Genomic DNA, 13,777 nt, shown 5'->3' with positions numbered 1-13,777 from the left:
GGCCTCGGCGGCGCCAGCACCAGCGCGGGAAACGTTTTTCGTGGCGGCGCGCGGGCGAGCGCGGGGAGCAGCGCTGGTCCTCGCGCTTTGCTTCCGCGCCTGGCCGCTCTTCGGCAGCCAGCAGCGTTCGCGGGGCTGCCAGCCCGGCCAGGAAGTGGTTGGGAGCGCCGGACTCGCTGTCCGCGGCGCACAAGGCTGGTTGTGCCCCCGCGGCCCTGCGCGGCACAGCGGGCAACCTTTGGCCAGGACGTGCCTGGAGCAGTCGCACCCTGGCCAACTGAACCGACATGAACCGCTCCAGCACCAGCACCCTCGCCCCGGGGGCTCCCCGCGTTTGTGGAGACTCATGTCACATGTGGCCCCCTGTCCAGCCCGGGTGAGCCCGGCCCGCCGGGCAGTGTCACATCCCTCACGGTGGCCGTGGGTGGGGATTGAAGCCGGCGCTGGCGGCCGCCGCCGTTTCCGCAGCCCTGGTGACTCACGGCGCAGGCGCTCGCGGGCTCAATGTGCCTTTGTGCTGTGCAGAGCTGCAGGGATTTGCGCCTGCAGGGCCACGAGTTGGCTTTTGAGCCCAGGGATGAACAATAAATCCTACTGTTTACCCACACCTGGTGCAAAGAAGCCCCCCTCATTTGCGGGCTTCGGACCTGTCATCCACCGGCTCGCCTGCATCCAGGCGTGATTCACATCCTCCGCTGCAAGCCGATGCTCTCCTAGGCCAGCAGCAAGGCAGCAGCAAGGGCTGGGAAGTGAAACTTGGCCAGCGAGCCCAGGCGTAGCACCCAGCCCTCTGCCTCGCCAGAGCTGCGCCCGCAGGCGGCCCCGAAACTCTCAGCCCCACACAACTCCTGTTTGGGCAGCGTGACAAGTGGCCTGGCGTGGAGCCCGGGCACGTGGGAGCAGAGCACTCTGCGAAGCCACTCGGCCCCAGAGACACAGACGCAGGGCCCATGACCGCATCAGCAGCACACAGCCCCGCGAGAACCACGCGGCGCGTGGGGAGCGACGGTCAGCGCAGCCTCACGGCCCCGCGGCCAGGGCAGGGCCAAGCGGCGCCCAGCAGGACTCGGAGCCCCTGCATCCCCTGGAGGGGGATGTGGCCCCACCAGCAGCCACAGCGCCAGGGGAGGCAGGAGAAGCCGGCAGAGCTGCCAGAGAAAGATCGGCCGCTTTGTGCCGTCCTGCTTTCAGAAGAGCAGCATGTGCCAGCGCTGAACGTCCCCAGGGTGAGGAAGGGCCATGTTTTTGGCCACTTGGGCAGCGGGGGCCCTGGTGACTCAGTGAAGGCCTTAGGAGGAACAGCAGCCCAAAGCCGGGTGTGCAGATGGCAGTAAGGGGAGAAAAAGTGATTGCTGCGGGGCCTGCTGCCTGGCTGTCACAGCTGCACGTGGGGGTGGATGCCAAAGCGAGGGCTAGAAGTGAGGGCTCTCAGAATGCCTGGAGTGCCGGCACTGAAAGGCCTGGGTTGTCCAGCCTGTTTAGCTCTGTCTCCTTTTGTCCGGAGAGGCCTGGCCTCAGTGACTGCGTTTCCCGGAGGGTCAACACGCAGCTGACTTGCAGAGTGGTGGGTAAAGGGCAAACCTGCGGCTAGGAGATCAAGCCAGACCTGCTGGACTGCAGAAATGAAAGCAGCCAGACCCAGGAGAAGGGGAGTCGCACACAGGGGACTTGATGCCCTCTGCCTTCCTGAGACACGTGCTTTACTGGGAGGCAGGTACAGAGCTCAGCACAGGCGGAGGGTTGCCCAGAACCGTCTGGCACCAGCTGCCGCTTTCATCCATCCTTCCCGAGTACAACCACGGCTCTTGGACCTGCGCCTCGGCCGGCAGCTCCCGGGGGCTGCTGGCAGGGCTGGCTGCCTTCCCCGCGCCGCCCCGTTCCTACCAGAGCACCAGCCTGTCCTGTAAAACAAGAGCCACCTTCCGAAGAGCCTCCCCGACGCTGTCCCGCAGGGAAGGGGCAGAGGCAGCGTGGCAGGTGCCCGTGCGCCAGCCGGGCCTGTCACCCTCCGGGGCACCTTGCTGCCCAGCCGCCCTCCAGGCTAGCACGGCTTCTCCGCAGCTGCCCTCAGTTTTGCTGAGGAGGATGATCAGACCTTCGGCCTCTCTCGAGTTTCTCAGGCCTTTCTCTCTCCACGTGTAAATGGGTGCTCAAGGGGCTGCCTCCCTCCTTGGACGAGGCCCAAGGCTCTGAGGTCTCTCCTGGGCCTTGCCAAGGCTCAGGGGCCCCTGGGACTGGGACTCCCCCCACCCCATCCCATCCCACCCCATCCCATCCCATCCCATCCCATCCCATCCCATCCCATCCCCAGCGCTGGATCTGCCTCCCACTGCAGGCCTGCCCGGCCCACCGCCCCTTCAGCTGCTGGCACCAAGGGCAGGGCCCAGGGTTAGCAACTTGTCCAGAGAACCACAACAACAACCAGAAAACCTGTTTTCCCAGAAATGTCTGTTTTTATTAAATCACATCTTAAAACCTAGAAACATCCATAGATTTGAAACCTGGTTATCATACACAAAGCAGCACAGAGTCTCAGAGAAACGTGGTGACAGAGGCAGTGGAGGCGGCAGAGCCGTCCTGCGTCGCAGCCGGGAGCATCCCGCGCTGGGAGCCAGCCCCGAACGGCGCCGGCGCTTCGGGAGAGGCCTGGGAAAGGGCCTCCCTGCGACCCTGCGGAAGACCCAGCCTGCCGGTTCCCAGCCCACCAAGAGGGAGGCCAAACCCTCCTACGCAACACCCCGGGGCCTTCCAGACAGGGCTTTTGGTGCCAAACCAGCACCTCACGAGCTCTCCCAGCGCTGGGCTCCCTCGGGCCGACGCTGAAGCTCCTGCTGGATCCGCCTTCAGCTTCCAGCCACAAGGGGCTCAGCTGGAGCGGCCCGTCCTCGCGGCCGGCCCTGGGGTGCTTGTGGAAGGGAGCAGGGACGGGGACCGATGGCACACGGCCTGTGAGGCCTCATCTGCAACGCGGGGATGCTGCTGCCACCGCCTCAGCTCTGCACAACTAGACCACAGAGGATTTTCTCTGCACACAATTTGTCGCGTGGTCGGATACCATTCACACCTGGATATTCTTGAATTCCTCTGACAAGTACTCTTATCCAAATTAGAAGAGGAAAACAGGAATAGCAGTAGTTTGTTCAACTATCTGGGAGTTCAAAAGCACGAAGGGACATGAACACTGTCCTGCTTGGCGCTAGCAGATCCGCTCCCAAGGGCTGCGCACTGCCTCCTTCCCGCCCGCTTGGCGCTCTGGCTTTGGTGGCTTGGTTTTCTCTCCCAAAGCAGAGCAGCTGGAGCTGGGGGCTTGGGCTGGAGCAGCGAGCTGGGGGCTCGCAGCAAAGCAAAGGAGCTGCGGGTGAAAACCGGGGTCCCAACCCCGAGGGGAAGCGGCCGCGCTGTGACGAGCACCCTGCCCCTCTCCCATCCTCCTGGGCTCCCATTTCTGCTGTGGCTGCTGCTGAACCTGGCGCCGAGCAGGACCCTGCAGCGGGGTCTCTACGGGACAACTGAACCTTAGTGCTGAGCACCAACCGCAGAGCCACCCCCAGCCTCCGCCTGCTCCTGGAGCTCCTGTGACGGGGCCCTGCTCCGAGCCGCGCACGGCAGCGGGGACGGGCTGTCCCCACCCGCCGCCTCTTCCCTTTTCACGGGGTGACACCCGCTCCCCAGGTAAAACACAAATCCTTCTTCGTGCTTGGCACAGCCGAGGAGGGAAGATGCCACCCACCACCCCAGCAGAGCAGGGCAGCCGCGAGGGCGCCCGCAGGTTGGTGCTGCTCAGCCCTCGCGAGCCCCGGCGGCCGCCCGGGCTCCCCGGGGACCCGTTCTCTAAACTCGAGCATCGCGGGCGGGCAGGATGCACTTACTGACAGGTTGATGGGGCTGTTAATGCGCAATTAATGGTCAGTTCAAGACAAAATCTCTTTGGAGAGGGGGTGAGGAAGAGAGCCCCGGGAGCCAGTAATGGAGGCTGGCCAGGCCGCGGCGCTCACGGCACCCCCGGCGCTTCCCACCTGCCCGCAGGTGCAGCCATTCCAAAGACACCCTAAGAGCAACGCGTTTCTTCTCCTGGCCCCTTCTGAGGCTTTCACGTGGATCTGTAGCACGTTGGGCAGATTTATGGTCAACTCAGAAGGGCAGAAGGGTGTTTCGGGGCAGGCAGCAAACCTGGGTATTTGGGCATCGCTCCCACTGCCCGCCCGGCAGGGTTACCCGCCCCATTCCCTCACCCAGCGCCAGCACACAGAGTTATCAGCAGGCCCATTTGTCAGCAAGACAGTAACAGTTTCCAGTTGACTTTGGCTTGCGTTTCCGTAACGTTAGGAAAAAAAAAAAAAAAGAGATATTGCTGCACGATATCCATCGAACGGAGCCCGGGATGGAGCCTGGGGAGGCCGGACTGCATCCCCCCTTCTAGGGAACGTTGCTGCAAAACTCAGGGCACCAAGTGGTGCCCTGGCAGCTGCCCCTAAACCCGCGTCTGCTCCTGGCAATGTGTCCCGACCGCTCGAGGAAGGATGACGCTATCGAACACACCCGTCGATGAGCGATCCAGGGCCAGTGCCCTGGAAGGATAAATATATATATATATATATATATATATATATATGTTAATAATACTGTGCCTTACCCTGGGCTAATACATCATGTTAATGATGCATTGCCTTTAAACAGGGTTTCGATGGGCTGAGCGGTGACTGCTGACCCCGCGAGCCTGTCGTGGCACCTCTGGCATCGGGCCGGATACTCCGGATCTGGACATGCTGGTTATTCCAAGGGGCCGCTTCCAGCCTCGTGGTTAACCCCAATGTTGCCTGGAGCTGCCAGAGCAGCGCCTCAGGAACAGGAATCCTGGGCACAGGTCGGGAATGCAGTGACGTCCCGGGACAAGGGGCTGCTGCTGGCAGAGCGGGCGCGGGAGCCAGAAACACGAGTGTGGCTGGGACGTCGCCCGAGACCAACACGGAGGAGCAGCGGGATGTGGGATGTGGGACGCGGGATGCACCGTCCCCCAGCGCCGAGCTCCAGGAACAAGTCCCTGCGGGGAGGCTCCTGCACAGAGCGGCCATCCCTGGAGCCAGGACACAGCCGGGCCCCTCGCGAGGTGCCCCGAGCGCCGGGGCTCACTTGCCTCGTGTGGTTGGGTGGCAGGTTGGCGAGAGCTCCTGGGGTTTTCCTTTTTGTTTCTGCTTTTGTTTTTGTGGGTTTGTTTAAAACGCAGTGAGGGCTGCGGGGCTAATTGCTCCCCTCATCTCATCCTCCGCTGAGCCCTCCCTTTCCCTGCAGCGCTTAAAAGAATTCAACAGGTTCAAGGGGGAAGACTTGGTGGTTGTTGTTCCTTTTCAGAAAGGGTCAACTCCAATGGTTGATTTGCACAAAGGTCCTCAAAATGCCATGGTCCTTCCTAGGGCGGTTTGCAAGAACGTCACCGCTTCAGTCAAACAAACACTACAAAGGAAATAATATGCTCATGTCCTAACATCACAAGCCATGTGGGATACAGATCTTTGGAAACAAGAGAAATGTATTTTCACCATTCAGCATTAACACTCTACTATAATCAACTGCACCGGCAGAACAGTCCGTGAGGTTCATTCCAGCATCTTCCTACACAAGATCTGCAGCCGTACAAGCTACCTCGCTACTTTGCAACCCTAGCTCTACAGGCGCTCAAGAATAACAGATATACAGCAGTTCTACAGGTAAATCACCCAAGAGGATACACAAACGGGCCCTTTCAGAGTTATATATGAGTTCCACAATGCTACATTCATGCTACCAAGTTCACTAAATTGGGATTCGATTTCAGGAAGGAGAGAGGAAAAGCAGTTTGTCTTTCTCTGGTTGGAGCATAAACACGGGAGGTGAAAGGGGCAGAAAGGGAGAGGTTTGTGTCAGCGCTTTCATCCTGCCACCATCATCATCTTCTCTCAAAAACGTGTCTTTCTGCTTTGCCAGCAGCTCCGGCTCCCACCTCTCAAGGATATACAGCTGGCAGAAGCCACCCATGCTAAGGCAGAGCCGACCGACGTCGCTTTTCTGCTAGTGGTGGCTTTTTGAGGTCTTCTCCAGGAGCCTGCCCGTGTGTGCTCTCCTCTTCGCTGCCTGCAAAACACGACTCCGAGTCCATGCGGGACGAGGCCGCCGCGCGGAGGCTCCGGGACAGCAGAGCAGCTCCGACCCCACGCCTTCCACACGCCCATTTCAACCAGCCGCCTCCACCCCGTCCTCTCCTCCGTGCTCTATGTCCACCGTCCCTTCAGAAGCTCATATGACTACCAGAAACGCAGAGGGTGCAGCAGGTCCGGCCGGGGGGCTGCTCCCCACAGTGACAACCACAGACACGGCGCGGAGGGAAGGAGTCCTCTGCAGATCAGAACAAGTAGTTCTTTTTGCTAAATATTTAAAAGATTTGTACGTGTTTTTGCTTTCACTTCACAAACAACTGTTTTAGATGGTGGGAGGTCAGGAAAACAAGGTCACCTTTCCCCGTCTTCTCCAGAGAATCGGTGACCCCCAGAATGGGCAGGTGACTTGGGCAGACTTTAAGGAACGTCGATCCTCTGAGCAGGCGCGCTGAAGACTACAGAGCCTCCCAAAGAGCAGCAAAACCCACCCGCTCCAGCAAAGGAAACGTGAATTACTCCCCGATGCACCCTCAAATATTAACAACAAGCCCGGGTTCTCAAGCCACAGCTGCTCTCACAAAGCCCCGGGCTACTCTGTGCTGCGTGGGGCGGGATGCGCAGGGCGGCAGCCGGCCTCCACAAACAGCTCCCCTCGAGCAGGGGGAAGGAGGTGGCGGATGCACAAAGCACAGGGAAAACTGCCGGCTGCTGCATCTGGAGCAGCGCCGCTTCCCGCGGCTGCCGGGACACGGCGCATCCGGACGCCCACGGGCCCCGGCCCCGTGTCCCACCTTGCGGCCAAGCGCTGCGCGGCCGTGTGGGACCCCGGGCATTCCCTTCTCCTTCGCCTTTACACCGCACCAAACCTCACCGAGTTCGCAGCCACGTCACTGTATTTCTAACCTAAAAGGACTCCGGCAAAACTAGTGGCGTATAGTTTTGCAAGCAGCAAAAGAGTAACAAAGTTGTGTCTAATTGGAGGAGAAATATACATTCGTGAGAGCACATACAATCAGTGCAACACAGCTACTCTGAAAGTACCAAACCAAACTGGCTTCATCAATGCAGCAGACATGCAGCGTCTGCTAAGTTACGTTAAAACCATGTTTGCTGGTGATTAAATATGTCTACAGAAGATATATTACCATTTTGAATATATTTTCAAGCAGACCAAAAATATCTATTGGTTACTGATGTGTTATTTTTAACTAATTAAATTATTGGGAGGGTTTTTATCCCTCTCTCTATAAAAATTGCACTTATTTTCTATTAAACAAAATGAAGAGTTAAATGTCAATTCTATATTCCAGTATATATTCACATTGGAACTGGATCGTTTCGCTCTAAGGTTGCAGGAGTAGGTGTAGCAGTCCTTGCTCTCCAAGATCCCCAGCACAGCAGGTCCCATCAGTACAAACCTCTCCTTCCTCTGTGCTCTGGTCACTTCTTTACTGTAGTGCATGGGTAATTTTTTTTTTTTTTTTTTTGTAAGAAAACCTGAGCTTCAAAAGTCTTTAAAAGGACCTGGAATCAAATCTGGCCCATTGTGACCCAAAACAGCTCAGTTCTGCAAGGAACTCCATCCTGTCCTCGCTTCACGCAGCGCCTCCGGCGCCACCGCAGCTCTGCCCGAGGCGAGCGAGGCGCCAAAGCCTTTCCCTCCAGTCTCTCTCGACTCAGGAGACTTTCCTCCGCATACACCTCTGAGGGCTCCTTCTTCCCCTCCTCTAGCACTGCTGCCTCCCCTAGGGCTTTGAAGGGCTCCCTGTGCCAATAAAAAAGTCTCTCTGCGGTAAGCACGACTTCTTGGACACCGGTGATCAACTTCTCCTCAGCAAAGTCTTCTCCAGCTCATAAAATGTCATCGTAATCCAATAGCTTAGAGTGCTGGCGGGTCTTCCAGAGGCGGTAAAGGCGGAAGTCAAAGTAAGTCTCAATCATTTGCTTACCTAGGAGAAGGGAGATGAAGCAGAGGGGTTACACCCTGAGCACGAGGGAGACAGCAGAGAGGTCACAGCAGCAGCAAGTGCACCCACACGTATGGGCACGGGAGAGCCCACGTGGGGGCCTCCTTGGAGGAATACTGCCATGCTGCACGTACACAGAAGTACCCGTGAGCCCCAAGGATCTCTTTAGGTATCCTCAGACACAGAAAGGTTCCTCAACACCCCCTGGCAGGGTCTGTCCACGGAGGTGGAAACTGAGCATCGCCTGTCCCGAGACTTTGGCTTCTCTACAGCGACTGCGAAGACGAGGGACAGGAGGTGTCAGCAGCAGCCCCAACACCCCGCACGAGACAACCATGAGCCCATAGAAGGGCTGAAAACCCTCAAGCGGAGCGTTTGGGCATGGGGTGCAACAACAAAAGTCCTTCCCTTCAGCTGGGAGTGCTTTTAAACTGCCCTTCTGTGGGGTGTAGGCAGCTCCAGGCTCTGCAGGCACGGGGATGCTGGAAGATGACAAACCCTGAAGTGTAATGGTTTGTGGGAAGTGTTAAAAGTAAAACAGTTTAAAATTCAAAACAAAGATTTTTGTGGGAGAATTATCAGGGAGAATTAACAGGGTCTCTCTGCCCTGCAGAGCCCCCTCCTTGCAGCAAGCAGCCTGACACAACACGTGTTGTGACCTGGAAAGCAGGAGGGCGAGGGGACGTCTCGCAGGCAGCCACAGACCCACGGCCATGCAGGGCTGCTGCTGGAGGCCACAGAGGTACCTGAAAGCACCGGGGCCAAACAGCCCTGCACGCCAGCACAGGGCTCAGGGAAGGGATTTTCACTTTTGAGGGCCGATTAAGATTACTTTCAGATGACTTTGCAAAGGATTAGGGAGGTTATACTCTTGGCGTGTCCCAGATCGATCGAAAGGGATAAATTCTTCAGCCCAACTTCCTGGAAGATCAGCTGCTTGGAAACACACGTATGCAGAACCCACCACCTCACCTGCCAGGCTGTTTACAAAGCCAGACATTCCCCTGCAAGGTCCTTCCCGCCCACGTATGCAAACAGGGTTGCTGAGAGAGCAGCAGAGGCGCTGGATAAAGCCGGTCCCAATGGCAGCAGCACTTGCACCGAGCGCCCTGTGCGCGGCTGGCACGCTCGGCTCCTCACGACAGCGAGCGGGAGCTCAGAATAACTCATGGGTGCTGAGCGCAGCAGTGGACGGGAAAGGGAGTATCCCCAGTGATTAAAGGCTAAGGCTCGAGCTCTTTATCTTCCCAAAGAACAGAGCAGCAAGGTCCGTGGCAACTTCAGCACAAGCTGACTACATGTTCCTCATTAAACTTCACCTATAATTACCCAGACTGACCGAAAAGGAAGAAGCTCTTGCATTTTGGAGCTTCACCCCGCTTGGTGCCCCTGGTTTGAGTCCTTTGGAGAAACCTGGTGGCAGACAGGGTTCTCCTACCACGTTCATCTCTCCCACGGATGCCACGTGCCCTGGCAATAGGGCGAGTCTCCCGCACTCGGCCCACAGGGCACGGTGCCATTCAGCCCACTTTGCCAACGCCCGCAGCCGGGGAAGGGGCTCTGCAGCTGCCAACACAACAAAGCGGAAAACAGCAACAAAGAACTGCAAGGGAGAAACTAGGTTCTGCATATGACACCCCAAGGGGATTGCAAGCAAGAGGAAGGCTCTGGTAGGTGCTTTTCTCCTGGCAGGGCACAAGGGAACTGAAAATTGCTCCCTTTTTTTTTAATGATGATGCTCACTGAACGAGATAGGCTGATTAGGAAGGCGCGCTTGTTTGTACAGAGAAGAAGTTACCTTGAGCTGATAGTTCAAGTGGAGACTCAAAGGCAACCCTGTAAGGATTCATTAAGTTTTTCAGATTCTGAAATAGCTGAAACAAAAACATTTTATGGGTTAGCAGCTGCAAACAGTGAATAACTCCAGGACACCCAGGACTGCCCAGCCTTATTCCATACCTCTAGAAAACCTCACACTAAGTGCCCTTGCAAACACCTAGCTCATCACCAAACAAAAAGTGCTTGGACTGCCTATACCCCCTTATGGCTCCGTTCCTTCCTGCACGCCTGTTGCTCTACCCATTCCTCGTGTGCCCTCCGGGACAGGGGCTGTTCATCCATTCACGCTTCTGCTCAGCACAAAGGGGCGGCCAGACCTCTCGCCCCGGACTCACTGCTACTTAGTGGTTATTAGTAGGTCAATGGAGGGGATCCTGCCCCTCTGCTCAGCTCTGGGGAGGCCAAACCTGGAGCACTGGGGGCAGCGCTGGGCTCCCCAGGACAAGAGGGATGTGGAGCTGCTAGAGAGGGGCCAGTGGACGACAATAAAGGTGATGAATGGACTGGAGCTTCTCTCATATGAAGAGAGACCAAGCGAGCTGGGCCTGTTTAGCCTGGAGAAGACTGAGAGGGGATCTGATCAATATGTACAAATACCTGAGGGGAGAATGGAGGGAGGAGGGGCAAACTGTTCTCGGTGGTGGCCAGTGACAGGACAAGGGGTCATGGGGACAAGTTGAAACCCAGGCAGTTCCATCTCCACGTGAGGAGGAACTTCTTCAGTGTGGGGGTGCCCGAGCCCTGGCACAGGCTGCCCAGGGGGGCTGTGGAGGCTCCTTCTCTGGAGATCCTCCAAACCTGCGTGGATATGGCTGGGTGCCCCGTGCTCTGGGTGTCCCTACTGGAGCAGGGGGTTGGACTGGATGCTCTCTACAGGCCCCTTCCAACCTCAGCCATTCTGTGACTCCGTGATTCTGTGATTCCCAGAGAGGCAACTTGGGAAGTTCTTACCTTCTCCCCATTGGGGTTTCCAAGAACATAGCAGCCCATGATGTGAATGATATTTGGTTCAGGATTGACTTTACTCATTAGCCGGCTCAACCTCTTCCAGAAGCTGGAAGAAACAGGCAGAAACGAACAGATCATTTAAAAATCTATCTGCTCATACACCAGAATAGTGCACGCACTGGCCAGGAGAGACCTGTGGCTGGCACCTCCACAGCAAGTTGCCCCGAAAATAGCTGCTGGTTCTCGGACAAGAAAGAGCAAAGGCAAAGCAAGGGCCTGAGGAGCACGTCCAAGTCACACATCGGTGAGGCAGGAACAGCCATCCAACAAACAAGGGGTCGGGAAGTTCCAAGGGAAGAGAATGGAGCAAAGCCCACAGGCCCACCAGGAGGATTTCTTGACTAGCAGCTATACAAAGCTTTCTTTCTTTTTTTTTTTTTTTCCCCCTTTTCTGTCAGTTCCCTCCAATTTCCTCTCTTCCATTTATACCAGCACCACCCTTTCTAAACAGGAACGTTATCAGCTCACAGGCTCATTCCCAGGGCCTGAAATCAGCAGGGAATTGCTGGTGAGATTATTCTTCTATGCAGCTACGGAGCCAACACCAGAACAGACAGCTCTGCGTCAGCCAGACCTGGTTTACATTTAGCCACCGCTGAGCGGGTGCTCTGTGAGATACAAGCACTTCTCTGCACAGTGGGACACAGCAGATCACCGGGGGGCTCTGAAGCCCGTAGGTTCCTCTGCAGAGTTTGTTATTGGATCTTTGGTTGCCACGTTGGTTTCCCCCAGGCATGTACACACTGCACGGAAACACCCACTTCCAACACGCCAAACTTCAGCTCTGTGCTCACAGCTTGCTGAAGGTCCGTGAATTACAGAGCTTAGATCACTTGTGCTTGGAGCTGTTCAGAAGCCACGTGTGTGTGCACATGTGCCTAGGAATTTCAGTGAGTGTTTGTGACAGAGCAGGAGGGTTGAACAGATGCTGATTTTCATACCCAGCTCTCATGCCAGTACTGTGCTGGGTATCAACAGGTTGGTGCACGTGCTCTCCCCCACACCAAAGTGCAGTTGCTTGCGCCAGCACAAGGAAGCAAAGAGCAAAGCAGCAAAGTTGAACTCTGCAAGGAGAAGCAGAATTGCCTCAGCTGCCCCAGCTCGCAGGCAGTGAGCTCCTGTTTACAGGAACAGGCTGGACTTTGAGCTGGCTCTGCAGAGATCTGAGACAGACTCCACTTCCCCCTGACTTTGGGAGGGCAGTTCCAGATAGCTATAGGGAACAGCCTGGATTTCTGACACGAGTCGCCTGCTTAGAAACGCTACCTCAGCCACTCCGAGCGACAGGGGCACCAGCGCACGCACTGGTTTCTGCTGCAGGAAGGAAACCTCCAGCACAACAACAGCACAAGGACCTCGGTGGCCAGCAAAGCCTTTCTGAGGAGATAACTGTTTTGTTTTGGTTTTCCTCTTTTGCCAGTTTATAGCTGAAAGCCCAGGCACACTACACAGCAAATAAAAACATTAATCTACCAGTTCCCCCTACAATGGGTTAACATGAAAACAATCATGGAAGTATCTGATGGAGGGATCTCTGGGGGTCTCCAGGCCAACCTCCAGCCGAGGGCAGGACAGTTGGCCACAAGACATCATGTTTGCCCTGGCTCTGGTCAGCTAAGTCTCAACAGCCTCCAAGGCTGGAGAGTGCCCAGGTTTCTGGTGAGCCGTCCCAGGGCTGCACCACACCCTGGAGGAGCTTCATTCTGTTATCTTTGCAACGCCTCCTCACGGAGTTGCTCTTAGATCCCCTCCGCATTGCTTTCCTTTTCCCCACAGGCAGCCAGCCCAGCTCCCTGCACTCTCCTGGTGGGTCATTTGCTGCAGTCATTGGGCAAACTGAGGAGCAAACTGCAGTGCAGCCAAGCCACTCACAGGATCATATCTTCCTCCTTCTCCACTTTGGCGAAGGTGGCAACTTTGTTCTTTAACAAGTATAAGTGACCAGGACCACCCTGCAAGAGAGAGAGAGAGAGAGAGAGATGCGAAACAGCCTGCAAAGGCCCTAAAGAGACACACTTGGTGTGGTTGTGGTTCTGCACAGCCATACCCAGGAGCACCACGAGGGAGCAGAAGGGACCCGCCAGGCTGGCCCGGCTTCTGCAACCCCCACAGCACAGGCCCTCCAGCCCTTCTGCGGGAAATATTCACATACAGTCGTGCTGCAGGTTGGATTCCCTGTTCTTTACTATTTTAAAACTCCCCACACTCTAGTAAGACAGTAACAGACAAAAACCAAACGCACGCAAAAACAACAACCAAAAACCAAACTTCACTGAGGTGGCTGGAGAGTAACGGGGAAGACCAAAGAAAGCCCCTTCCATGTGAGGGTGTTCGGGACTTGCCATGGTGGGCAGACCCAGGGCTGAGCAAAACAGGGATCTGCAGCAACAACTTTCCTGCTTAAGAACCAAAGTGTGGGGTTTAGAAGAATAACAAGAAGATCCAGCACAAGATTCGGGAAAATTAAGTGCTGCAATTTCCAGGTCAGTGAACTGCATAGGGAGGAAGTTCAAGTTAGGAGAGCTCCCTAACTTCTCATTTCAAGGCCCCCTGCACTGCTGCTGGGGAACCCAGAGCTGGCCGCCCTCGAGAACCAGATGCTGGCAGAGGAAGCCCCAGAGCAGCACCAGGCAGAGCAGAGTTATCCCACCCACAGCCCGGCCAGGCTCGTACCCTGACCGCTCTCCAGCAACATGCTGGTCTCCACCACCGTTCCCAGCCAAGGCACCCGTGGGTCTGATCCACAGCACCAGCCGCCGTCAGTGTCATGGTGAAGCTGTATGAGAACTACGAACACCACATCACAAATCCCTGTTCCTTTCTCATAAAGCC

The 13,777-nt window shown here is 56.4% G+C and overlaps 2 protein-coding genes across 2 annotated transcripts in view; both read right to left on the bottom strand.

Moving 5' to 3' along the window:
* TPRN (taperin) overlaps positions 1–7,593 on the bottom strand; it is a 26,832-nt gene extending 19,239 nt beyond the window's left edge. Inside the window, exon 1 of the mRNA XM_026049640.1 lies at positions 7,453–7,593. Within this exon, the coding sequence (XP_025905425.1) occupies positions 7,453–7,593 (141 nt within the window). The remainder of the gene's footprint in view (positions 1–7,452) is intronic.
* NSMF (NMDA receptor synaptonuclear signaling and neuronal migration factor) overlaps positions 5,477–13,777 on the bottom strand; it is a 32,857-nt gene continuing 24,556 nt past the window's right edge. The window contains exons 13-16 of the mRNA XM_026049639.1: positions 12,818–12,897; positions 10,889–10,991; positions 9,897–9,972; positions 5,477–8,080 (exon numbers count right to left, since the gene is read on the bottom strand). Of these exons, the coding sequence (XP_025905424.1) occupies positions 7,983–8,080; positions 9,897–9,972; positions 10,889–10,991; positions 12,818–12,897 (357 nt within the window). The 3' untranslated portion in view covers positions 5,477–7,982. The remainder of the gene's footprint in view (positions 8,081–9,896; positions 9,973–10,888; positions 10,992–12,817; positions 12,898–13,777) is intronic.

The sequence above is a fragment of the Nothoprocta perdicaria genome, unplaced genomic scaffold (genome assembly GCF_003342845.1).
Source record: "Nothoprocta perdicaria isolate Ctin4 unplaced genomic scaffold, notPer1 scaffold_6, whole genome shotgun sequence".
Classification (NCBI taxonomy): Eukaryota; Metazoa; Chordata; class Aves; order Tinamiformes; family Tinamidae; genus Nothoprocta; species Nothoprocta perdicaria.
This window is presented reverse-complemented; position numbering and strand designations above follow the sequence as displayed.